This window comes from Peromyscus maniculatus, chromosome 13 (genome assembly GCF_049852395.1).
Source record: "Peromyscus maniculatus bairdii isolate BWxNUB_F1_BW_parent chromosome 13, HU_Pman_BW_mat_3.1, whole genome shotgun sequence".
Classification (NCBI taxonomy): domain Eukaryota; kingdom Metazoa; phylum Chordata; class Mammalia; order Rodentia; family Cricetidae; genus Peromyscus; species Peromyscus maniculatus.
This window is the reverse complement of record NC_134864.1, coordinates 26,812,276-26,838,569: the sequence shown is the minus strand read 5'-3', so window position 1 is coordinate 26,838,569 and position 26,294 is coordinate 26,812,276. Positions and strand designations below refer to the sequence as shown.

At 45.4% G+C, this 26,294-nt stretch overlaps 1 protein-coding gene across 3 annotated transcripts in view; it reads right to left on the bottom strand.

Moving 5' to 3' along the window:
- Positions 1-26,294, bottom strand: part of L3mbtl4 (L3MBTL histone methyl-lysine binding protein 4) — a 410,639-nt gene that overhangs the window by 5,812 nt on the left and 378,533 nt on the right. For all 3 annotated transcript variants that reach the window (XM_076549829.1, XM_016008230.3, XM_076549830.1), the window contains one exon: positions 6,994-7,163. In XM_076549829.1, coding sequence (XP_076405944.1) covers positions 6,994-7,163 — 170 coding nt within the window. The remainder of the gene's footprint in view (positions 1-6,993; positions 7,164-26,294) is intronic.

Genomic DNA, 26,294 nt, shown 5'->3' with positions numbered 1-26,294 from the left:
CTGAAGCTCAGGGAAAGTCAGGGAAAGATCCTGGAGGAGAGGCTCCTTCGATACATACAGTATTTCCTGGGATTAAAATGGTTGACAGATGTGTAGATTCCCAGGAGCCAGCCCAGAAACAGGACAGGTATGAGCAGCAGTAAAGAGTCTGATGAGCAGAAGGCGAATGGGGAAAAGCAAGGTGGTGTGGTCTCTTGGGGATGGATTTGTGCTTCTAGCAGCCGGCAGCCAGGAGCCTGAAGTCCCAGTTCTCAGCTTGGCCACACATCACCATCTCCTGCAGAGCTTGCAGCCTGACTGGAACATGGACTCAGTCATTGAGATTACAAATGAGTGGAGTTGGACTGGGTCCAAGCACTGGACATTCATTTTCAGAGCTCAGAGAGGATGCTGTTGTGTGGCGAGGGCTGGTTCCACAAGGCCAGGGAGAGCTGGAGAGGTGAGCCTTCAGTGTCTTCCTGGACTCCTGAGGCCACTGTCAGTGGGTAGGGTGTCACCTACAGCTAACAGAAAGCATGAAGATCTGCAGATCTGGCTGTTGAGAGAGGATGTGGTACAGAAGTCAAATCCTCTTGACTGGACAGTCTGGGAGTGGAGGGTTTCTCAGTCTCAGCTCCATGAATTCCTTGGGATAGGCAGTTCTGCTGTAGAGTGCTTCTCTGTACTGTGGGGCATTTGCTCACACCCCTGGCCTCTCGTCCCTAGCTGTGAATAGCAATGTTGCCTTCTAGCTGTGACATCTAAAAGGTGTTTCCATAGGCTGTCAAAGGCCCCTTGGGGATAGAATCACTTGGAAGAATCACTAAATATCATGGGAGGGAAAAAAAAAGGTTGACCACGACTTGGTTCAAGACCTAAGTTTTGCTCTACCTCAGTCATGACCTCTGTGTGTGGAAAGCATGTCAGTCACAGGGACAGTGGGCCTCTTGTGACAAGCTGCAACAGTTGGCTAAGACATCTTCTTACTCCTTGTGCCAAGAGCTGCTCACTGCAAAAAGGTGCCAAGTTGTGCTGATCATTTGCATATGTCACCAAGCAAGTCCCCCTCTGCCAGCATTACAGGGACTCCTTCCTCTTTTTCAGCATAGCTGGCCAAGAGCTCACCACCAAAGGGAAAGGTAAACAGGGTTCTGATGGGGATAAATAACAGGTGAAACCAAAGTATGGGCAGAATGGGCCACGGGCTACCGAGGGGTGACAATGCCACTGTCACAGTTTCCTGGGGGCCTGGGCTCCCTACCTTCGCTCTCTGTATACAGCAGGGCATCTCTGCCTCCTGGGCCTCACCACCTGTCTCAGGTGCTCTGCTTTTTTTGAAAGATTCCTCCTCCTCCTCCTCCTCCTCCTCCTCTTTCCCCCCTCTCTCCCTCTCTCTCGGATGGTAAAGAACAATACCATGAAATCTCCTGAGGAAAAAGTCTTCGTCCAGATCTTAAAAATATCCAAAAGCCTTCTTCAGAATTATTAGTACTTCCTTTCCCTAAAAGTAAATTGTATGTTGAATTTTAACAAAACCTGTAGGCTTTGTTTGGCTACAGATTTTGCAAATGTAAGTGGTGAAATATTTCCATACCACAGAATAATATGGAAGGCCTTCCTTTTCATTTTCCTGTTCAAAGACCCTTTCTCCTACAAATGTGTGATAAAATGGGGACCACTGCTCAGTGAGAGTGAACTCTCTGAGGGAAGAAACAGTTGTAATTTGCTACCTACCCCTCAAATGATAGCTGTGAGGTGGGTCTACTTTTCAAAGTAACAAGTACCTGGGGAAACATTGTGGGGACCCAGACCATGGCTGACTCTGAAGAACACCCATGATGTGGGAAGTTGTTACGTAGACTTGTGCCCTTGGCTCAGATTCTAGGGCACATCCCTGGTCTGGAGGTTGCTCTGTGAGTCTGTACTGTTAGTCATGGTTCTAGGGATCACCCCGGGCACAGGAACTGACAGGTGTCTGTTTTCCATGTTCTTCGGAGCACACACTGTTCTGTACTGTGTCCAAAACCCCGGCTTTGTTTTGGAAGGGCTCCGAGCAAGTTAATTGTAGGCATGAGACAGCAGTCTGGGGACTAAGAAGGATGACTCTGCCTGGGCTCTTCTACCAGCCTCCGACTTTACCCAACTCACGTCCCCCCATGACCTACTTTCCCTGGCTTCCTCTCTGGCACTCAGCATGCATCTCTTCTGCAGTGGGCCGTTTCTTCCATCTTCCCGAATGATGGTGCTCCTCTCTTGCTGAGCCTGGAGATGTGAGCTGGATCGTGCTGCCTGGAAATCCACTGGGGACTGTGTTTCCACTCTGACTCTCTTGAATTTTTTTTGGCAGAGTTTATTTGCCCTTTTTTGAAGGGTCCAATTGCAGAAGGCTGCTATGCTTAGCCAGCAGTACCCTGGATTTTTCAAAACACTGCCTCCCTCCCATGTAAAGCCTGCTTTTAAAGCGACTGCCATCTTTTATAGTTAATGAACTTTTAGGGAGCACTTGGTTGAGAGCAGGACAATTTATATGTGGTACTTTAAGTACCGTTTCAGAATGGAAGAGGTATAAGAGCCTGCATGTGAGCCAAACAAAACTCAGCCGTGCCTGGGATGGTAAATGTTCACTCTACAGTGTATGAGGACAGAACCGATCATTCACTCACTCACTCACTCACTCACTCACTCACTCACTCACTCACTCATTCATTCATTCACTCACCACACAGACACTGGCCAATCACCAACTCTGAGTACGAAGCTTGGTTAAGAAGATGTAAAAGAATATTAAAAAAAAAAAGTTAGTCCTTATTCCAACCATCTTGTACTCTTATGCAGACTATGTGCCTGTCCCAGAGTGAGAAATACGGCTTCCACAGTAGATAATGTGTTCTCACACCCTCACCTCTAATGTAGTGTTACAAAACAATCACATTTATGACATATAATATATCGCCACGTATTCTTGCCTTTCCTTTCACAGCCACTGAATCGGCTTCACAGCCTCCCCACACTTTGCAAACAGTGCTGCTGCTGCGGCAGAGACCGCTATGGTGACAACAGAGATAAAGCCGGTTCTCAGCTCTGTGGAGAGTGACAAAGGGCCTGAGCTGGCTTCTCTTCACAGGTAGCATTATGTGGAGCAGAGGTCTCCCTCCCAGGCCAGGGTGCAGACAAAGGGAATCTTCTCTCTCTTCAGCTTCTGCTATAGATGCCCCATGCTAGATCTCATTGAATAGCACTTGACACAGGATGCCTGAGTTCATTGTAGCATACTGTGTCCCTGGGGACTCCCCTCTAACATGTCCACTGGTAACAAAGCCCGGAAACAGCTCTCGTAATCCAGGTCAGACCTGGACTGCCTTTTCAAATAAACCCTCCTCGGATGTCATTCATGTCGTGGTGCCCAGAGCAACCTCACACCCTGTTGATAATGGTACCTACTGGTAACGGTACTTACTGAATGCCCCCACCCACCATGCCAATCCCTTGAGAGAACAGCCTCATTTCCAAAGACACAGAACATACCACCAAACTCACATTTTAAATCCATCCAAGATCATGCTTGAGGGTATATTTCAGTGTTGGGGAAATGTGCCTGGGGATTAGGGACCCAGAAGTAAGTCTCGGCTTTTCTTTTTCTCAAGTGCATCTTACTAGTAGCTGCCAAGGCTGGGCTTTTGCAGATGATGTGAAGGGCAACTCTAGAACACATCCCTGTGGAAAGCATGGCCACAGGGCACCAGAAAGACTCAGGGGCAGGGGTACTTGAGACAAGACACTTGGCCTCCCTGTGACTTTCCCACTGATCTAAAGGACCCATGTCTTCCTGCAGTGAGGGGACCCATGTCTTCCTGCAATGTGTCTTCCTGCAGTGAGGGGCAGAGCATGCACATGCTCCATAACAGAGAATTCAGGCACTGGAATCACCTTTTTATAACAGGCCTTTGTATCACTTTAGCCTTCTTGCATTTTCTTTTGAAGCATTCCCAATCATAATGAGACGGGAGAGTCACTTCCTTTGTCTCCTCCAACCTTTGACCTTTCAGTTCACTAAAGGCTAAACTTGAACAGACCAGAGCCCTCCTTCCCTGTCACCTCTCTGCTGTGGGATGTTCTGTATGTCAAATTGCTCTGATTGGTCAATAAATAAAACACTGATTGGCCAGTGGCTGGGCAGGAAGTATAGGCAGGACTAACAGAGAGGAGAATAGAGAGAATAGGAAGGCGGAGGGAGTCACTGCCAGCCGCCGCCATGACAAGCACCATGTGAAGACACCAGTAAGCCACGAGCCACGTGGCAAGGTACAGATTTATGGAAATGGATTAATTTAAGCTATAAGAACAGTTAGCAAGAAGCCTGCCACGGCCATACAGTTTGTAAGCAATATAAGTCTCTGTGTTTACTTGGTTGGGTCTGAGCGGCTGTGGGACTGGCGGGTGACAGAGATTTGTCCTGACTATGGGCAAGGCAGGAAAACTCTAGTTACACCTCTCCACTGCCTCATGGTCCTGGCAGCACTTCTGTTCTCTGGCTCCATCTCTCCTGAGAAATAGACAAAAGCATCCCTTCCTCCATTATAAGAGACACTTACGTACATAAGCTTGCAGATCTCACATCGGACTCTCTGGTCCCCAGACTGACGGTCTCAGCACTACACCTTTTACTCCTTAGGGTAATAACTCGAAATATCTTGAAGGCCTGAGGCATTTCTCAAAAAGCCCATGACTTGTCTCCTCTCGGAGCCTTTGTCCTATGGACTACTGACCCCTGTGCAGGCCTGCCTCTCTGGAGCCTTCTGGATCCTCAGTTGACCCCCTTCTCAGTTCTTGGTTCCTCAGAGGCTGACTCTGGACATTATGCTCTCAGGAAGTACTCCCCTCAAATCCTTGCCTACACCCTCTAATGGCAATACCTCACTTACCATCTATAACTGTATCACTCCATAGACTCTCACCCAGAATTCTTCATGACCCCTTAGAAAAGCCCCTTCAGTCTATTGCTACACTGGTCCTTCTGACAGCACCTACACTGGTCCTTCCTCCAAAAGTACCACCATTCTCCACTGTTCCAGGGACACTTCCTGGCCTTGCAGATCTCAGGCTATTATCCTAATGAAGCATTTAGTCCTGAGACTATAAAAGGAATCACATTCGGCTCACTTTATTCTTCATCTTTTGTGTCGTGTCTACTTCCCTGTGCATTGAGTCTGATTTTAAAATAAGCACTGAAGTCAGATGTTTCTCACCACCAAACCTAGTCTAGATCCCCTGCCATTCTGGGGGGGGCTCCTAACCAACACAGTGGGCTTCTTCCTCTCCTTGGTTTGGCTCTCTCTGAAGAAAACCATTCCCGTCTCCCTGAATCATCCTGCTTAGAAAGTGACTTTGTGCCCAAGAACCAAGCAGACTACAGCTTCTGACTGAGCCTGGGCCACCCTCTCTAGTCACCTTTGCACACAGCCACTCTTCCCTGTCGTGGGTTAGCTTCCTCTATGTCCAGTGTGTGTGTGCACAGTAGGAAAATGCCAGCTCAGGGCTGGGATTGACTACATGGCCCTAAGAAAGCCACTTAAGTTTTGGCCATCTCAATGTCTTCATCATTGTGCCTTGCCATAGTTATCCTAACATATATTTTTGACCATGTGAGGGTCATGAGCTGAGGGGCTATTGAGAGGGGAGGAGCCAATTCCAGCCTTACTTTCCAAATGAAAGAACATTAAATGACTAGCTTAGAAGTAGTAAGGAACTGCTTGTCAATTGGAACTCCCGTTTGCTCAGTGCCCACTCACATATGATTTCATCATAAACACAGAAGGCTTTCATTCAGTTGCCTTGGTCAGGAGCACGCTTAGCAAGCTTGTGCAATTCTCCAAGAAGGCACACACCCAACTACTCTCTTAGGAACAGAACTCCTGTATTCTCCAGCCCATCGACCCAACTCTCTACTACCAAGATAACATGGACCCATCCCTCCACAGAATGGAAAAGAGGTAGGTATGTAGACATAGCATGCTGAGGAACAATGGCTGCACCCTCTGCCCCTTACTGGAGGAACCTGGGAAAAAATGAAATCCCAGGCTTTCAGACAAGGTCTCTGGGGAGTTGCGCACAGGCCTTGCTCCAGGCTTCCCAAGTCTGCACAGCCGTGGGGGAAAGACTCTGAGAAAGAGAAGCCTAATCCATACCAAGGGAAGGTGATTGGACTAGGTGCTTGATGAACGTTTGGGAGCTAATTTAGTTCCAGATCTAGCTTGAATCTCAGAGAAGACGAGGGCTGACTAGGTTGAAAGAGCATCGTCTGAGGCCAGCCAGTGCCATGACATCTTTATCAGTCAAACAATGTACTCCCTTAAAATGAACCTGTTAAATAGGAGGCATTGCTCCAGCACTTTAGCAAGCAATGAGGCTTAACTGACCTATGCTCAAAAGCAATGTTGTAAGGCATGATTATATTAAAAACCAATATTGTAAAATCGTACCTGACTCTCGCCACCATAAAACATCTTACCCAATGTTTTAACAATAGATCCATTAAAAATCAACTCGAGGTTTACTAGTCATCCTATAGTATGGAGGAAGAAACCATGGGGGCCGACACTTGCTCTGAAGGGGAGCACACATGATTGCTCAGGGTCTCGCATGTCTGGGGCAGGGCAGTGCTTTCCCAAAGAGGTTTCTAAGCACAGGAGTTCATGCTTTGCTGTTTCTCCATCAAAGCAGGGGTGTGGATTTGGAAGACTGGTTCCTCTGTTCTACTTAGTGAGGGGATGGTGACAAGACACAGGAGTTGGTACTAGGGTAAGGTTGAGGTAGGCAAGAGCAGCAGCAAAAAGGCAGACAGTGGACTTCCCCAGTTTCCTCAAAGACATGCCTGACTTCCTGCTCTGATTTGACGGTTAAGCTTTATAGAGAAGATGCACCATCTGAGACATGCAGGGGACATTTTCCCAGATATTAGGAGATGCCAGCGGTGGGCTGGTTTCACTCCAGGGTCCCCAGTATGGTTCTTCTCACCTCATCCACTGTCCACCTGGCCACTTGGCTGGCTTGGATATCAGCCACTCCCGGAAGCAGCTTGCAGTGCTGCTCCCAGCCCAGGGGGAGGTCTCGGAAAGGGTGAGCCGACATGGATGTCATGAAGACCGACCGGTGAAGCACTCGCTGTGCCTGTTCAGCTGAGTATTCTGAAAGAGAGAGCAGGATGGAGTGAGCGGAGCACAGATGTTGTAGGTTGAGGAGGCTGTCAACTCTTTGGAAGAGGACCTTTGGTTGATGGGTAAGATGCACACCCAATCAACACTTTTAGAAGGTGTAGCCTATGCCAGTTAACTAATTTAGTTCAGAAGACATGTAAAACTCATCATGTAAGGCCTAGGTGTGTCTGATCATTAGCCAAGTCCAGATACTCTCTGTGAATTCTGCTGGATGGAAGGTGAAGTGCTAGGTTATCCCTGGCTTTCTTTCCTCTTTCTACATCAAGACTCAGATGAACTACGGAGCCACAAAGAATGTGAATATTGAGCAGACAGGTGTACTGAACCATCTGGGATCTATGTGTACACAAAGAGCAGTTTCCTCCTAGAAGCCACTTCCTACACCAATAAAGACAGAACAAGCCCAGGTTCACATCTGTCTTCCTAAATTCCCTTGTGATTCTGAATAAAATATAAGAAGGTTCCGATGATAAGGTGTGTGGCATCAGCCGACACTGTAGAGTCCAGGCAATACATAGTGACCTCATATGGAGCGACACTGAGGCAGAGCCTTCAGGGAGAAAAGCCTCAGCTAAAATGTGACTTCTCAGTGCAGACATTCTTAAGCAGTACGTGCCTTCTTTATTAATCAGAAACTCTGAATGGCTCCCCCATTCTAAGGCATGAGAGACAGTGGCTGCACTTGTCCAAGACTTGCTGCTCCCACCACAATGAGCCCCCATCAAATCTGGAGGCTCTTCAGCTTCGCTCATCAATACTGCCACACTAGTGAGATCTCCTTTCAGAATGTCAGTCAGGTCTGATAGGACAGGCATGTAATCCTAGCATTAGGGCATGAATGGGGGCAGAAGCATCTTGTTCAGGGCCAATGTCAGCTCCATAGCATGTTCCTGGCTGGCCTCGGGCTACATAGTAAGATGCTCTGAACCACAGAATAAAACATCTTTCCTCTTGCATTCTATCCCAACAGTTAAGATGGAGCCTGGAGCAGGGGAGGCACTTAGGGGGCGAGGGAGATACAGTAGCACAGTCGGTAAAGCTTTGTAAACAAGAGAACCTGAGTTTGATTTCCACAACCATGTGAAAGAGCTGGGCATGGTGGCATGTGTTTGCGATCACAGTGCTGGAAAGTGGGGGCAGGAGATCCTGGGGCTCATGGCTCAACCAGTCTAGGATAATTGGTGAGCTCCAGGCTCATATCTCTAAGCACCAGAGATCCTATCTCAAAGGAGGTATACAGTATTTGAAGATGACACTTGAGATTGTTGTCTTATCTCCATGTACACATGCCCCCCCCACACACTGAATGCATATCACCACATATACATGTACATACACATGTGCCCATGCACCTTTACACACAAGAACAGACACACACAGACACATGAATACACACAATGTGCACCATAAGAGCACACACATGCACATGCACAGACACACGCACACCCACACATACATGAACAAACACACATATAATGAAAGTGAAGGTCTGATGACATTGCCTTGGATCTCCAAATGGATAAGGAGCAAAAACATTAGAGATGTCTGCACAAATCTCTGCCTCTATCAAGATATCCTTGAAGACCCTTTCAGTTCACATTAGCTAACTGAAATCTACTGAGACTTAAAGACTTTAAAAGACAGATCACAATGGAAATGTTTCTCACCTTCTAAATGCCTCCTTTCCCAAAGCAAGAGGCAGGTTAAGCTGAAGTAGCCAACAACTGAGAGACTACTAGTATGGTTTACGTCTTACGTTTTGTTAAGAATCTGGAAAACTATTATGCAAATATTCCCACCTCTTTATTATAGTTTTTAGTGTAAGGGGCTGACATGTACTTTACATGATCAGTCACATACCTGTTTAGAATCAGAAAGGCTCTAAATGGTGAGCAAGCTGTCCATCACTGGGCTTTTCTATATGGTACCACTCTTCTGGATTAGAGCAGACATCCTCATATTTACTAATGCTTGCTGCCTGCCCAGATAAAAAGACAGCAAAATTGCAGGCTTCTTCCTAATTCTTATGCTCCAGTTGCAACCAGTGGCAAATTCATCTCTAACTGCTGATTGTCCAAGCTGACCTTTTTAGTATGTAAATAGGTTATCATCTCTCTCCATGTAGTTTAGTATGTTAGGCTGCAGGTTCTGTTGGGAGACATCTCATCTTGGAAAGGCCAGTATGTTGACAAATAGGAAATTTTTTTGATGAAGTTGTTTAGAGGCACAAGACCATGTACAAAAGAAGGCCCCGAAGTCATGGCATTATGTGCCAGTGTGTAGTTGCAGCAAGGCCGACATCATAGACCAAGAGTTAAAGCTTCATATTTGGAACTAAACCTAGAGCCAAAGACCAAACACAGGCTTTTTTTCCCCTAGAAAGCAGAATTGGTTGTCTTGCTGAAAAGAATGGACTTAAAAATAAACACAGATATATTGCAAATATATGTGGATCTTATTATTCATCAATTGAGAAAATTAATCAAGTACCATTTCTGATATGTAGAAGACTCTGAAAAGACACAGTGAATCATATGTTTTGAAGGTACGATGTTTGTGTTTCACAAATAGATATGGAAGGCAGTAAGAATGGAAAAGAATCTGTGTGTTTCCAAGAAAGAATATTTTTGAACAGCTCAGCTTTGGAAAGTGGCTGTGTATTTGGAGTGCTGAGGCTTACTCTTGGAAGCACACCTAATGTGTGGCTGACGGCACGTGACTAGTACTGGGGTTTTTCAGACCACTGGTGGCTGTTGTTGGGTTGGTTATGGGCTCTGGAAGGTCGGGGAGAGTAACTCCCATCAGCTTAAGGAGAAAAATGGCCTTGAGTTAAAAAGGTAGAGGGTACCAGCTCTACATGGTACACTTGATGTTATCTACTGATTCTGAACAAGTGGTATATTTGTATCAAACCAAGGGACTCATCTGAAGATGAGTGAAATGTGTTACTGGAAACTGAGAAGAACAAAATTTAATTTGAAAGTTCATGAAAGCTGTGGGAATGACGTGAGATGCCACAGAAGGTCCTAACATGGCTAGGTGAGAAAGACCTATAGCAACCTGTGGGGCAGACAGTCCCTACCCAGAGTCCAGAATTTCCACTGGGATAGGGTTGTGTCTATTGATTTACAACCTTACGTTCTGAGGAATGTTTGCCAAATGCAACATTTTCCCTCTCACTACTCTCAATTACACCATGATTTGAGTTTTTCATTTTTACTAACTCCTATCCATCCAGTTTTTTCATACTTAAAGTGGGGTAATAATAGAATTATATCCCTTTGAACTTCTGTGATTAGATCAGCTCTGGGTACAGAATGAGTGCTCAGATAAGACATATGGGCTTTTTATATTAGCAATAGTAAATATGGAGACATATAACATTCCCAAAGCCAGTCTGGCTAGGTTTTAATCCTCTTGAAGACTGAAATCCAGACACATTCAGAACCTTGAGGCCTGTGTTTAGATTTCACCTCTATGTGATCCTGGGAATGGCAGTGTCACCAGTATGGAATGAAACAGGGCAGTAGTTGCTGTCAAGGTAGAATGGGACATTTGTTCCCCAGGCAAATGGGAAAGGATTCATGGCAACCACCTTGACGCTGCTAAAATGCACTTAGCCTAGGGGATTGGGATTATGTGACTCTTAAAACCAGGGTGATTTGCATTATTTTAAATTATGTGCATAAAGTTAAACTTTTGAAAAAAATCCACTTAAAATTTGTATGCATATTCAAGATGTGAACATATTGATTTTAACTTTCTCTTAAACCCAGTATAACTCATCTCATAAAAGATACTCCATATATATCCTACAGTGCTTTAAAGATCATAAGGCATTATTGGAAATATGAACAATCATGCTGCATATAACTATGCTTCTGTCATTAATGGGCCATATAGATCACCATGGTCACACAAGAATATCGTGGAGCTGAAAAGTTCCTATTGCCTACTATTTTTATTACGCCTTTTGTACGGTCAGTTAGTAAAGACTGCTGTGTTACCATTGCGTATAATATTTTATACAGTTTACATGTATAGCCTAGTGTAAATCAGTTCACACCACACAGTTTAGATGTACAGCTAGCTCATCTAGGAAAGTGTAAGTACACTCTGTAATGGGTGCACAATGACAAGATCACTGACCTGTGCAGCTAGCAGAATTTATCGGTTATTAATCGGCACATGAATGCACTGTTCCCAGAAGTCATCCTCCTCAACCCCAAAGCAGCTGAGCGTTCTATCTGGAGGCACTTTGGGCATTTACCATGAAGAGAGCAGAAAGGTTCATTTGCCTGCTTTATCCAAGGGGTCGGGCATCCCAGCTATTTCCACCTATCAGGGCTGAGATCTGGGCTGCTTCCCAGTTACACGGTCTCACTGCGGCAGCCACTCCTACCCAGCTCCCTGGAGAAGTCAGCCGAGGAAATTCTGCCTGTGAAAGCAGCCTCCTGCGGGAGGTCTCAACATCCTAATTAATCAAAATGTCCCCTGTCCCAGAAACTGAAACGCATGTGTAATCCTGGCTTTGCCTTTGACACCAGCATGAAAGAGACAATAATCAAAACTACCTCTGCATTTAGAATACTTTCTCCTCCCAGAAAGCACAGGACATAATCTCCTCCGTTGCCTCAGTCAACTGCCATTTGTAGAAAAATTTGGAAAAATCTTTAGTTTCCCTTCCTTTTTTCAAATCGGCACTTACAATTTAGAAAATATAACCATGTGTTTAATGGTTTTGTAAAGACATTGAAAGATTTGGAACACTCTCAAGGTTCCCAGGCCCATCCATTCAGCTCCATCTCTCACCCCAGGGTCCACCATCTCTCACCCCAGGGTCCAAACAGCCCCTGGACCAGAGTGCTGGAAGGATTAGCTGTGCTCTCTACTCTTCAGAATCATGCAGAGAGGAGCGTTCTATGGAAGGGTGCTGAGGCATTACGTGCCCTACAGAGGCAATAACTATCACCCTGGGAGAGACGCAGCCTCAGAAAACTCCAACCACGGGTCAGAGGGGGCTCGTCTTCCCAAGAGTTCAAGGGAATAGCCAGACTGGCCAGCTGTGGGTGGTGTGGGATGTGGGGACTGCCTTTCCAGAAGCTCCACAGGCTGTTTTTCTTTGAAAAAAAAATCTAGAGTCCAGGGATTTTAACTCATCTGAAAATAGCATGAAAGTAGGTCCTGCTTCCTTCGCAGCCCCTCTCGCTGTCCCCCCCACTTCTGCTCTACCCCCACAAGAGGAAGAGAAATCCTTTATGGAAATGTCCTTTAAAAATATGGCTGTTTCTTCAGAAAAGCCACACACAACCAAACCCGAAGCGAGTGAGTCATCAGTGGGAAACGAGTCCGCTGAGTAGGCCTCCAGCTATTTTTAATCCACTAAAAACGGAGACCCATTTCACAATAACCTTCTCTTCAATGAAAAAGGGAGCAATTCTAGCATGTTCTGTGCTTCACAGAGAGGAAATAAAAAAAAAAATTAACGTTGCAATTGGCCCTGAAATTCAATTACGTTCGTTTCCCATCCACATATAATCTGTGACTGTCTCTGGCCCAGTCCAGTCTCTCTAACAGGGACAGAGGGTTACTGTTTGTGGCACTTTGCTCCCTTGGGACCTGCTGCTGGATTGGAAAGGCAACTTGCTGGGCTGGCTTTCTCCTGCCTAAGACTGGTCATGTCTCGGGTTTGCTGGCGCATCCTGTCTGTGTTACAGCATCCTCTCTCCCGTTCCTTCCACTGCTTTGTGCCTCAATGCAAAGGGCAGAACAGACCAAGAGAAACACAAACACGATCCACAAGACAATGGCTGTGTCTGTGTGGGAGCGGGAGCTTGGCAAGAACAGTCATTAATGGAGCGCACACTCAGCACATGCTGTTTCTCATGTGCCCGTTGTAGTGTGACTCATACACGCCATGCCTCTGTTCCATCCCTCAGGCCCTTACTGCTTAGGATTCTAACACTGGTGTCGACCCAGGCAGCACCTTGAGGTGGTAGCTGCCAGTCACCCCTCACCATCAGCTGCTTCACTGTAGTTGATTTTACATAAATGTGATGATAAAGGACAGAAAGTCCATGGGGTTTCCGAGGCTCTGCACTGGGCTACTAAGAGAACCAGGAGCTGGGCCCTGCCTGCTAGGGTAGCCAGGAGACACACATGGCTTTAGTGGCGTGCAATTTGAGATGTGCTATAGTATATCTGGAGTTTTGATGACATAGTATTAAAAAGAACATAAATATGTATCCTTTAAAAATATTTAAATACTGAAAGGATGTTTTCAATATATTGATTTAAATAAAATATGCTGCTAAAATTAATTTGACTTCCTCCCTCCCTCCCTCCCTCCCTCCCTCCCTCCGTCTTTCCTTTCTTCCTTCCTTCCTTTCTTCCTTCCTTCCTCCCTTCCTTCTTCAAACATGACCACTGCAACTAGCGCTCTCTTTTTGTTTGGGTGGTCCAAGTCTGGCGGGAGCTATGACATGGCTTCTGTTGAGACCCAGTTTGGCTTGGAAACAGAACAGAGTAATGTTATTCTTGCTACACTGATGACGATGGGCTTGAGATGGCCTATGCATCACCCAGCCCAGCTGCAGAAATGGCGGAAGACATTGAGACCCGAGACTATGGACAGTCCAATGATGATGGGCTTGAGAGGTATTCTGTGTTCTACCCAGCCCAGCTGCAGAAATGGTGGAAGACACGGAGATATGAGATTATGGACAGTCTAGAGGGGGAAAGAGCTGGAGAGAGATGCTCAGAGCTCTTGTCTAGGCTGCAACACTCAGTAAGGTGTTTCTCTGGCACAGGGTGGGTAGTGACTTTGGGATTAATGAAATGCTGAATGAATGAAGGCACAGTTGAAGAAAGTAGGATTTTTTTTTTCACTAACTACAAAAAAAGTGGCCTTGAAAACTAGGTTAGGAACCATTCAGATTTAGAGCTGCTTTCTCTGAGTGTGGCACTCTACCCCCAAACCACAGATAGCAGGTTGGACAGCTCTATTGCCTTCCACCTACCCTGGGAGTGGAATACTGTAAAGAAGGATGTGATCTTTGGTGTCTCAGGTCCTGTCTCCATCTTCTCAGCATTCTTTCTCAGTCAGTCTGAAAGAGTTGGCCTACGTGAGGCTCCAGCTTGTAGCTTTATAGTTCTGCTCCCATCTCCGTCTCTTGAGACGAGGAGATGGGGATGCCCAGTTCATGCCTCGCTCCTCCTTGAAGGCTTCCTTCCTTATCAAGCCAAGGCAATTCCTGTCATTGTCCTCTTGAGGAGCCTCCCAGCAACATATCTGGAGAACCAGAGACCTTTCCTGACCGGGGTGTTCTACAACTGCGCAGGGTCTCCGCCTCTGAGCTCAGAGACCCTTCCATGTAGGTGGCCCAGCTCTTCACGGTTTACTCAGTCATACTGGGCTGTGTGGATGTTTCTGCCAGGGCCTCAGTCTTTGCTCCCACTCATCTCCATCTCTTTGCCAATTCTGAGGGAGCGTAAGCGTTTCCTCTCTCTTTCAGAGGCTGCCACCAAACTAGCTGATGTGTGGGACACAGTCTTCCTGGCATCCCTTGTTTCCTCCACACAAGCTCTTTTGAAGAGAGGGCCAGACTCGGCTGAATCCTGATGGAAGCAGTTACTCAGACAAAGTGTCACATGATGAACTTCCTAGGGCAGCAGGGTTCAGGCCCTGGGTCTTCAGCTTCAACTCTTGAGGTTGAATTTTAGTTCCTTCTTTTGGTTCTATATCAGCAAATAACCTTTAAGGAGGTCCCTGATCCCAGGGGGTCTTCCCTAAGGCTTTCTAGGTGCAGAGGCCCAGAGTTGTTCCAGCTCAGGCCTCAACGCTCTCCAGCCCTTTCTCTGTCTATTGGGTTGTAACTGCTACCTCCCCAGGTGACCCCCACAGGACCCTGCCACTGGCTACCCTGCTTATTCTTTGGTGGAGTCTATGTCCAGAGCCTGCCTCGGAGGACTGTGGCACAGACCTGAGGTGGTGACCACATTCCAGGTGCTCCATGCACAGTGTGACTGTGGAGCCATCTGGGGCATTCTGTTGCAGAGGCAGACAATGCAGAGCAAATGCTAGTAGCTCTACGCCAGCACAAACAATGACTCTCCATCCTGTGCTCTCTCATTTGCCAAGAGTGTTCATTGCTGAAAAGGCCAGGGATTGTTTATTTATTTTTTATTTTTTTAAAATTTATTTATTTATTTGTTTTTTTTTAAGATTTATTTATTTATTATGTATACAGAAGAGGGTGCCAGATCTCATTACAGATGGTTGTGAGCCACCGTGTGGGTGCTGGGAATTGAACTCAGGACCTCTGGAAGAGCAGTCAATGCTCTTAACCTCTGAGCCATCTCTCCAGCCCCCCAGGGATTATTTATGATGTGAAATCAAACTCACTCCTCAATTTGCTATTGGAGAGAAAATATCCCTTCACTTCTTTTTTTTTTTTTAAGAACTCAGGAAAAGTCCACATTGACTTTTGATGTTAGTCATCCCATAAGACTTTGGTGCAATGCATTTTCTGATGGCTAAAGGCTGACCTTTCGGTTTAATATCTGCTTTGCACAGCTTGAGACATTATTAATGAACTTCTTTGATTGAATACTACAATTCAGTTGCCCAGCATGTATTTATGTATCTCCTGCAACACTGACCTTTGTGCTAAACGGTGAGACTATAATTGAATAATCACTGGTGCCAACTTAATCAGGGGACTGGAGTGGCTCTTCTTACATCGTCATTATTCCCCTCACCGGTGACTTCTTATCCTGATCCACAAATACCGGGGAAGAGGACCAAGCTGTGTGGCTCCTGCATCCATAGGTCTGAACAGTTTCAGCATTTGACACATCTGTCGCAGTACTTTCCATGAAGTCTGGTAGGTCTGTGTCTCAGGGATGCAGTGCCAACTGGAGAAAGTTGAGCAAGCAGAGCAGAGTTGGGATTTGACTCAGAGTCTCTGCACTAGGATGCTCTTGCCTTCCAACTGTGAGTCTCACACATTCCCTATCTACATGGTGTGAGGCTGGAGTAACAATCTGAGGGTGTCACCTCTCCTTTAAGAAGGGAATTCTGTGTCGTAATCTGAAGCAGTGTAATTCCAGACAGGTCCTTGCAGAGAGTATCAGGTTGTTTTGTCTTGTTTTTTTTTTTGTTATTTTTTTCCCCCTCAAAACAGCCGTATTCCAGGATGCTCCCAGGATGGAGAGAAGCGGCTGAAGGGGCAGGGAAGGCAATGGAGAAAGAGTGCCAGGCAGTGCCTTTCAGGTGAAAGGAGGCAGAGGCTCCATCCCCAGAAGCTGTGCCTGCCCCTCTGGGGGATGGGGCCTTGCCTTACCCTTCTCATCCGGCCCTGGCACACAGAGCTGCTTCCTCCCTGGCAACAAACTCAGCACAGATGATGATTCTCACTGGGAGCCAAGGGCTCCCCGCCTCACGGCACGATGACGCGTTCCCAGACAGAAGCAGCGAAGTCAGCTTTTGGTCCAAGTGGCTTCTCCACAGGTCTTGGGAGCCACCTGTTTTCAGGGGCACAGGTGTGCCCTCTGCTCTGCACACAGCTCTTCGCATCTGAAAGTGGCTCCGGAAAGGGGTTTTCCTAGGTTAGGTATTTGAAAAACCGACACCCTATCTACTGGTTTATTTTAATAAAAATGCAGGATAGCCCTATTAACTTTGACATGATAATTCCCCACAAAAGACTTCAGTGTAACTTGTCTGGCCCCAAAGCCTGTGTCTGTGTGGGGGTGGGGCTTACTAGAAGCCAGGGTAAGCACTTAGGTGCATATCATACTTTCCTGTGAGCTGTTAAGAACTTAGGAATAATAAGGTTGTAGACATTTTCCATAGGCTACTTTGGGGCTGATTCACTAAAGAAGCCATGGTCATTTTTTTTTTCTTGCAAGAGTTCTGTTTATTTATGGTGTTTTTCCTGATTTGCAGAAATGCCAGACACACAGATGCACAAAGGAAGGCCTGTTCCTCCAGTGAGCTTGGCCTTGGCTGGTTTTTGTTTTTTACTGTATCCACCAGGATTAGTGAGGGCAAGGCCAGTGCCTGGCATCTGCATCTGGTACCGACCCCAACACCCTGCAGCTTAGCTGTGATGAGCCTCTTCTCTTGTTTTCCAGGTTCTCTTCAGCTTGGTGCAAATGGATCAAATGTGTGGCTCCTGCATGCTGGTGTGAGCCAGCCTCCCACCTCTTAGCCCTGCTGCCCTCTGGGCTGCTCAGTCTGGTCATACCTTCTGCTAATTGCAGAAGACATGGCAAGGGGTGAAGATCAGAAAATGTTAGACAGAACCGAAAATAAAATTGACTGGTCTTTTAAGCAGATGAAATTGCATTTTTTTAAAAAAAATTTTATAGACTTTAGTCTACTCTATGCATTCTGGTTTCTGGTTCAAGCCTATTCAGAAACCCTGTTTCACCCTCATGAAGCTATTCCATTCACATTTTTCCCTTCTAGATAAATAACATCGGATGCCACCATGCATAAATAGTATGTTTGACCTTTTCCAACTTATCAACATTCAAGAAAACATAAAATATTAAATGCATTATCACTGTAAAAAAATGGAAAGAAAAAAACCCCTAAAATAATGAAATATTTAAATGGTAGAATCAGGTTAAACACTAATAAGGAAGCAGAGGGATTACACTGACATGGACCAGCCACACACCCCATTTCAAATCCTTATTTAAAAAGTAGGATCCAGTTGATGATGGAGACATCACTTTCACCCATCTAAACATGACTCACAAGGTGGCCACATCTGCAAGATGCCCATCCCTTGAGTCTTAGCCTGACTCCACACCACTTTTCTCATCCTGGGTAGCCTAGCCCAAGCTTTGCAGACCTGACTGTTCAGGCTTGCTGAGCAAGGGACACAACCCATGGAGGCTTTTGTCTCGTCCTGATGACACATTAGCATAGACCCTGGGGAACCACTAAAGTCATTCAAAGGCCTGGACTCCATGACCTACAAAAGGGATCCAAAATATGTCCCCCATGAATCTACAATGTGTTTTAGGAAGTGTACCCTGGACAGCATGCTCTTTTAGTTTATCAATATCAGGACAACAGAGCTCAGAAAATTGAAGTTTATAACCAAAGTAGATTTACAGCACATATTTATTAAAGGTATTAATTCTACACATTTACACTATCATAGGGTATCATCTCCAAGTACCACCCACAAAACATAGAAGAGTAAGAGGGAAGAGAATAGGCAGGAAGGACACGAGCCACACTCTGACACCTAGCTAGACTGCAGCAGGAGTGACATGAGTTCCTAGCAGTATAAGACAAATATTGACACTCATTCTAAAAAAAAAAAAAAAAACCAAAAAACTACCTTTGAATGAACATCACAGTACTAGTAAATATAACTACCAACTAACTACTTCTTCGTAGCTACTTTCAACTTATCATATCAGATATCCAAGTGACAACCACAGGGCAACTGAGGACACGGGTTGAATCTTTAGGTCCTCAGTAGAAAGACGAATATTTCTCTAGGTCTTCCACTTCCACACTTGACAGGAAGATGAAAAGCTGGCGAGGCAGTGCCTTGGGAGCCTCAAGATGGTCCTATCAGAAGGGAACATGGTGCCATAAATTAAGGCCTTCATTGCCCACGTGAGGGGGACTCCTTGCTCGTAATGATACAGTCAGCTTGTTTCTCTAGCACATGATACTTGTATCCAAACCCCGCTTTCCACTGCTGTTGAAAATAACTGCATTCAGAATTGGTAATTTTCTCTGCATGCTTCCTTTCCCCGGGAAGACACTGTGGAAGTGAAGTCTCAGATGGAGTTGCATTTTAGCGAGGAGGGCGTACTGAGGGACCCACCACCCCACACACAGGCTAACCAGGTCTCTGTTAAAGAATTATTTAAAAAAAAAAAGGCAGGCAGTAAGCATCGACACCTAAGGCAACATGAAGACTCCTAATTGTTAGTTCTAAAAGGCAAGCTGCTACTATTTATGTGTGTGTGTGGGGGGGGGGGTTGGGGTGGGAATTTAATAAAAACAGAGTTAGAGAGTGAAGGAATTTTATTAAATCTCCTGTTTGCAGAAGAGTGAGTCAGGTGTGTTGCCATGACACTTTCAGACACTGCTGGTTGTGATGGTGAAGATTTAGAACCATTCCTTGGAGCTCTTAATAGTGCGTTTGAAAGAGGCAATCCTGAGGAAAAGGCTGAGGAGTGACAGAAATGAGAAGAGCGGGGAAGATGCACCTGAAATAACTGGAAACAGCATGTTTCTGTGGCCCGGGGGTTCCCTCCTACTTCCCAAATAACTGGGGGGGGGGGGTTGTCAGTTATCCAGGGAATAATTCGGCCTCTCGTTTTCAATCTCCCTTCGGGCTGATAGACTTGGAGTACACATTCCTCAATTTCATTCAACCCTGGGACAGTGGGACCATCTGAAATGTTTTTTAAATGCCATTTATATGTATTAGGACATCTCAGAGCAGGACTTTGGGGATAGAGAGATAAGCACTTGTGGCCCTGTGCTGTGAGAGAGTCGTGCCATGTGAGATTCAGAGTCTATGACTCATCATGCTGCAGACCGAGGCTTCTCTGTCAGGGCTGCCTCTTGTTGCAAAGGCAGGATCATATAAGAATAGACAGTTAGAGAAAACATTATGTATGTGATAAGGGACTTTTATGTGACTGAATATCCCAGGGAAAGGCTCTTTCAAACATCTTGCAGCAAATTTTGGTTCAGACTTTGGGTAGAACAGGATTCTGCATATCTAGTTTTGGCTGCTTCTGTCCTGATTTCTTTCTTGGGGGACATTCTAGGATCATTTGCATTGAGAGTGGAATTGAACCTTGTTTCTGAATTCTTTCTGCAATTCAGTTTTCTTGAGTCCTGGATAATGATCTTGGTGTCTCTGGGAGGTCTTTCCTGTGGGAGATGCTAGATCATTGGTTAAAATCATCCTGGCGGAGTTTAGGCAGATATATTTTAAAAACTGCTTCTTGGTCTTCAAGCCATCCTGTTTTAATGATGGCAAAGCATCACTCTCTCCCTCAACCTTGCTCTCTTTTCTTGGAGCTTCACTGAATAGCACCCTGGGAAAAAGCAACAATTTAATGATTGCTCGTACCCACTGGCTGAATCTAAGCAGAATATTTATAAGCTGCTCTGAAATTTAAGTGAAAAACCCTTCACCAGAGTGAGAGAGCTCGATTTATGGTGAAGACACAAAGGAGAAACTCAAGCTGGGGAAAGAGTACATGATGACTTGAACCCAAGGCCGTCATGCTGAAGAACACTGGAGGGGACCTGTGGGAAGCCAGAGGACAGTTCTCCCAAGGCTGACCTGAATAGCCATGGAGGCCAAATAGGCGAAGAATGGGTTAGAGTGCTGGGAAGGACACTCTGATGCTGTTCCCAATGTCTCTTGGCCTGTATTTGGCCAAGGGGGCTCATCCCAAACAGACCATTACAGGAATATTGTTCACAAATGGGGAAAACTTGTTATAGAGCTGAGAGCCAAGAGAATCCTTTATCTTCCCAGGAGATACAAAATCTTCAGATGTGATCTGACTAGGGTGGTCTTTCAGAGGACATAGGACCAGGAAGAACGGGGGTAAAGTATGAGAAGCAGAGAGCAGAGTATGTGAGAAGGAGGCCCTGGAGAAGGGAGAATTCGAAAGGACCATGGTCTAGTTACAGTTGGCGGAATCAGTTTGAGAGAGGATGTTGGGGATCCAGGAAGGGTACACTGTAGCTCTGAGTTTATGTGTCCACAGAGGGCAGCCAAGGATGCAACAGTTACCTCCACCAACATTTATTTTCTGTGCTTCCTTCAAAGGCAGGGAACTGGGGAACTCCCAGATGGAGCAGACAGCTCTCTCCCTCCTGCTGTCAGGGTGCTGAGCAGTCTGGGATGTCAGACTCCAGGTAAGCAAGTCTCCAGGGGGCTCTGACAGAGCAGCTGTCTCTCTACTTGCAAGAGGCTCTGGGTAGGGGAAGCTCTGAGGACCCCAGTGTTCCTCTTTTTCTTCCTACCTCACTTGACTTCCCTGGGGGAGGGGAAAGTGTGCTCTGAAAAGGGAGGGAGCAAGGAGAATGGAGAGTATTCTGAGAAGACCTTATTCTCGAAAGTGGATGACATGTAAGACTGAACAAATCCATGTCAATCTGAACACATCTGCAGCATGCCTTTCCCCACGCTCTGGAGCTTGGGGATGTACTCAGAAACAACCCCAAGGGGACCAAGGAGTCAGCTGCATGTCGGCTGTCTGTCTATCTTTAGCATCCACCCACAATGGGCAGCACAAATTAGGGAAAATTTCCAAGCCTCACCTGGGCCTTGGTTCCACCCCCTCTCCCTGTGTTCAGCAGCGACTATAAATGATGCCCTCTGCTCTCCTTCCTGATGTCTACCTCATTCAGATTGCCTTTTAGTAAGACTTATAAAACAAACAAAAATTACTAAAATAAAAAAAAAAGTAGGTTAGTGGAAAGGGGAGAAGCAGAACTTCTGAAAAAAAAAATTCTCCCCCAGAGCATGATTTAAGATATAACAATGAGAACTGATAAAGTAGGCCATTCAACCTATTACACTGTTATTTTCTCTGGCAAGAGACTGCTTGCTGGATTTGCATTCAGTTTCATTTTGAGACTTAATTTTTTTTTTTTTTGCTTAAAAAGAGGAAAATTTTCCATTAGCTATAAATTTTACTCTGACCCAGGGACACAGCCAATGAATATTATAGTCAACCATTAGACATGATCATATTAAACTACTCAACATTGCCAGCTAATAGAAATAATTGTGGTTTCTGCACAAAGCTATGGTACAGATTCCTCTGGTGCTTGTCAGACCCCCTAATCAAGATCTTCCTGAAATGGCAGAGATTTCAGTAAGGACACTGCCAAACTGCACCAAGTCCTGGCACTCGGGTGGTGGGTGGTGTGTTAGGCTGCGGCACCAGCAGAATCCAACCTCTAAGGACATCCTTGAATGGCACAAATGGCTGAATTTCAACACTCAGAGTAATTATCTTAAAGTAATTAAAACACCAGTAGGATTTTAAGGTGTGTGCCAATAGACCAGGCAATAAAAGACATTCTACAGTTGTGGGAGGGGCCTGAGTGATAGTTCACAACGACTGTGATATCTTCCATTTTTAAAAGAAATACAGATGGTGTATTATATTTAGCTTAAGTCAGCATTAGAAATTAAAATCAAAGAACTAGCTTCTATAAAGTGTTTTTAAGGTAATCTTGCTTATATGACTTATTTGTTTGCATCACTCTTTCTGTAGATAAGACAGTAATCCTTACATTACTGAACACAATGATTGTGGTCACCACTGCCCACAGCAATGGGGCTTCAAAATAAATCCTATTGATGTGAAGATATGTAGGTATGTGCACACATTTTAAAAATCACTTTGACATATCTTGGTTTTTGTAAGTGGGGCAGAGGGTTAGATCATTCATTATCAAGTTGGATTACAATCACTTGTGGGTATTTTAATTGTGACAATGCTCAGGTTGAGGGTTCCAATGTCCCAGTCAAGGGTCCCGTGCCTGTCCTTACTAATCATTATTTACTCCTTCTCTCCTCCCAGGGAGTAGTATGGAGGTGAAAGTCCTGGCAGGGGGGGTGTTGATAACTAGAGGAGAGCAAGGAACTAGAAACAAGCCAAGGTGGCTGAACTTTGAGGATTCCCCATCCTCATGCAGGTTCCACGGGGCACATTCTAAAGACAGTGAGGTTGGGCCAGGAGGGAACTGGAGGCAGAGTCTACATTCATAAGAACACCCAACTCCAGTTACTGTAGTCAGGAACATGCATCTTGGACAGCTCAACTTTCAATAGAATGCAGAAATCTGCTTTGAATGGTGGGGGGCAGGATCTCTTCATTTATAAATGTTTGTGATGAATTAAAATTTTATGAAAATTGTCTTGGTCAAATAATCACACGTGATTACATGCCCTACAATGTGCCAGTGAACAATCTCTGAGTAATCATGCTACTGTGCTTACAAACACAAGACAAATATTTGCAGAAGGCTACATGAGCAATGTCTGGAAAATTACTTTTTAAGTATTATAGATAAACCTGTATTGGATTATTTGATGCTTAGTAATGTTTTTTTTTTCAGGATATATCAACAAAACGTATACCAAAAAGCTGGTAGAATGAAGGGCAATGTGCTCCATAAGAACAGACCTGCTTTAAAATAAACAGAAGCAAGACTCATAGTCTACTTTTGCGTCTAGCCACCCTTCTATGAGTGTGTAGCTGCCGTGCTGGGGCACACTTCCCAACCAGCTCCCAAAACATACTTCCTTGAGGGTCTGCTTCAAGCACAGTCTGTGGTGTTGGGAGCTGGTTCTGTGGTACTCATAAGTTCTCCAGTGATGCTAAGTTATTGTCCACAGCCCCTGGAGGGCAGTGCCTTGGAGAACAATCCCCTAGAGGGCAGCATCATGGAGGGTAGAACCCTGGAAGGCTGTGGCAACCTGGAGGGTGGCAAACTAGAAAGGCTGCCCTCTAAAGGACAGCACCCTGGTCACCTGGCACACACCAGAAGCATGGGAGATGGCCGGATGAGTGACAGGGGGAATGAATAGATTCGGATATCTCAGGACCATCACCAGAAGGTACAATGGCAAGACAAGGAAACATTGGCTTTACAGTCCAGTGGGGGAAAAGACACTTCATCAAGAAGCAGTAAGTCAACCCTGCAGTCTCCCTGTAGGGACTTAGAAAAATGTTGAGGCTGCTCAGAGCAAGGGCTCTGCATGCCACTGGGAAAGTCCATTTGGCTGTGGGAGCAAGAAAGACTTCCCAGCAGGAAAGTAAGTCAAAGAGGGACACGGGGAGACTGGTTTGAGATGCTGTTAAAATGGCTGAGGGGGTCCTCTGCCAGGGCCCCCTGTTGGGAACTGCAGGGAAGTCACGGCCTTTGTGTACTGTCAACTTGCCATTCCTTCAACAGGAGACAAATCTCCAAGAACAGCAATCACCATTGCACTATTCTTGCTCAAGTGCCTTGGTATAGATTTCTGAGAGCTTTTAGTTGAAAGGATTCAGGGAAGAACCTGAAGAAAACTCCAGTACAAAAAAGGCAGTGTGTGGTATGCTATTATCACAGAAGGGAAGCTCTGGGATGTACTGAGACTAGGTTGTAGACGGGGATGCCTTATCTTTAATAAAACGAAACAGCTTCCCCTCTGAGCAAATGGAATTTAGATGCAAAGTCAGAATCACCTGTTACTATATAAAAAAGGGCTGGTGTAGGCAAAGGCTAATCTATACTCCCAACACCCATAGTTATTAATTTTGCTCATGTGCATGGATAGCAATCGATCACACTTATTAAATGAGAATGAGTTAAGGCTGAGCTATGACCAACCCAGGACGAGTCCTGTGTCTAACTAGGACAGGGAGATTGCATAGCAACATAGCATCCAGGAGTTGAACACTTATGCCATTTAGAATTGTCTGGCGCACCATCTTTAGGAAGGTCCTGATTTCTTTGTGCTTTCTTGGCTGGAAATAATAAAGATGCCTGACATACTTTTCCATAACAGTGCATGTTTCTGCCATGAGGATTCACTCTGTTTTGCCTGAAGCCCATTGATGTGGACTGAGAAAACATGAGATCCAGGGCCATGGACTCGAGTTCCAGTCTCATTGATCAGAGTCAAGCTGTGTGACCCCCGACACATGGCTTAACTTCTGTGAGTTCTTAATTTCCTCCTCTGTAAAAGGTCTCATTTTAGACAGCAAAGATAAACATAACTCTCTATAGAGAGTTGGAATGAATTCTAGGCCCCGAAAGCCTAGCAGATAACTGGACCCCCTTGAAAGAGGTGTGTCACTGGGGACAGGATGGGCTTTGAGTTTTCAAGACCAGTGTGATTCCCAGTTAACTCTCTCTGCCTATATGTGTGGCTTAAGAGGTGTAAGCTCTGAACTCCTGCTCCAGCACTATGGCTGCCTACCTGCTGCCATGCTTCCTGCAAGACGGTCATAGACTCTTAACTCTCCAGAGCTGCAAGTCCCAAGTCAAACATTTCCTTTTGTAAATTCCTTGGTCATGGTGTTTTGTCATCCCAATAGAAAAATGACTAAGAATATCCTGGGTGCTCTTCCCTCTTCTAGAGGAGGAGTCGCTGATCACACAGACAGGTCTCTGTGACTCCAGGTACCTCTGACATCACTCTATTCATTTTTCATGTTGCCTTTGTCACAAGATGCAGTTAAAAACATGCTTGTTTATCTGTAGGCCTACTACATGACACCCATTCCTAGCCTAATGCCTTGCATGTAGTAGAGAATTAATGGATATACATTAAACAAATGAGTGGATGGGCACCAAGATTCTTCAGGGCAGTGCCTTTTATACATCTTTCAAAATGTATAGGGCATTGTTATTAATAAATACAGTTTTGTTAGGTTACTTTAAATGACTTTCTATAACTCATACAGCAAGATAGTTACCTAACACCCAACATTTTTGTCTGTACTAGAACCAACAAAGACCTTATGTTATACTCTTCCCACATTACCTTTGACTAGCGCAGGGAAATAGGACCCTCTATTGCCCAGTCCTGCACAGTAGGTTTTGACAATGCATCTGCTCATCTAGTGCCCTACCAGGTACTTGAGGTATAAAGGACAGGCTCATTTTTGTCCTTATGATCTCATGGCCCAGCAGAAAATGCAAGATGAGAGGGTTAGTTGCAGAAATATAATAAATGCAAAGGGAGAATCATGACTGAATTCCAAAGAAGAGAGGGAATATTGTCCAAAGGATGGGATCCTTGATCTGGATCTCAGATGAATGAACGCTTGTCTTATGATGAGACTTGGCACATTCAGGGCAGAAGAACCCCTCCCTGAGTAGCTATGGTAGCCAAGAGGTATATTCAAGGCAGGAAGAGGATACTAAGGAAGTGTGAAACATGAGGCCGGAGGGTGGGTGGGTGGGTATAGACCATGGAATCTCGAGAGCACACTAAACATTGGGAACACGACTGTCAATCTCATGGGGGAGTTTAGTAGAGCTTCAAGCATAAGGAAATCTAAGGGATTTGGGCTCTGGAAAAA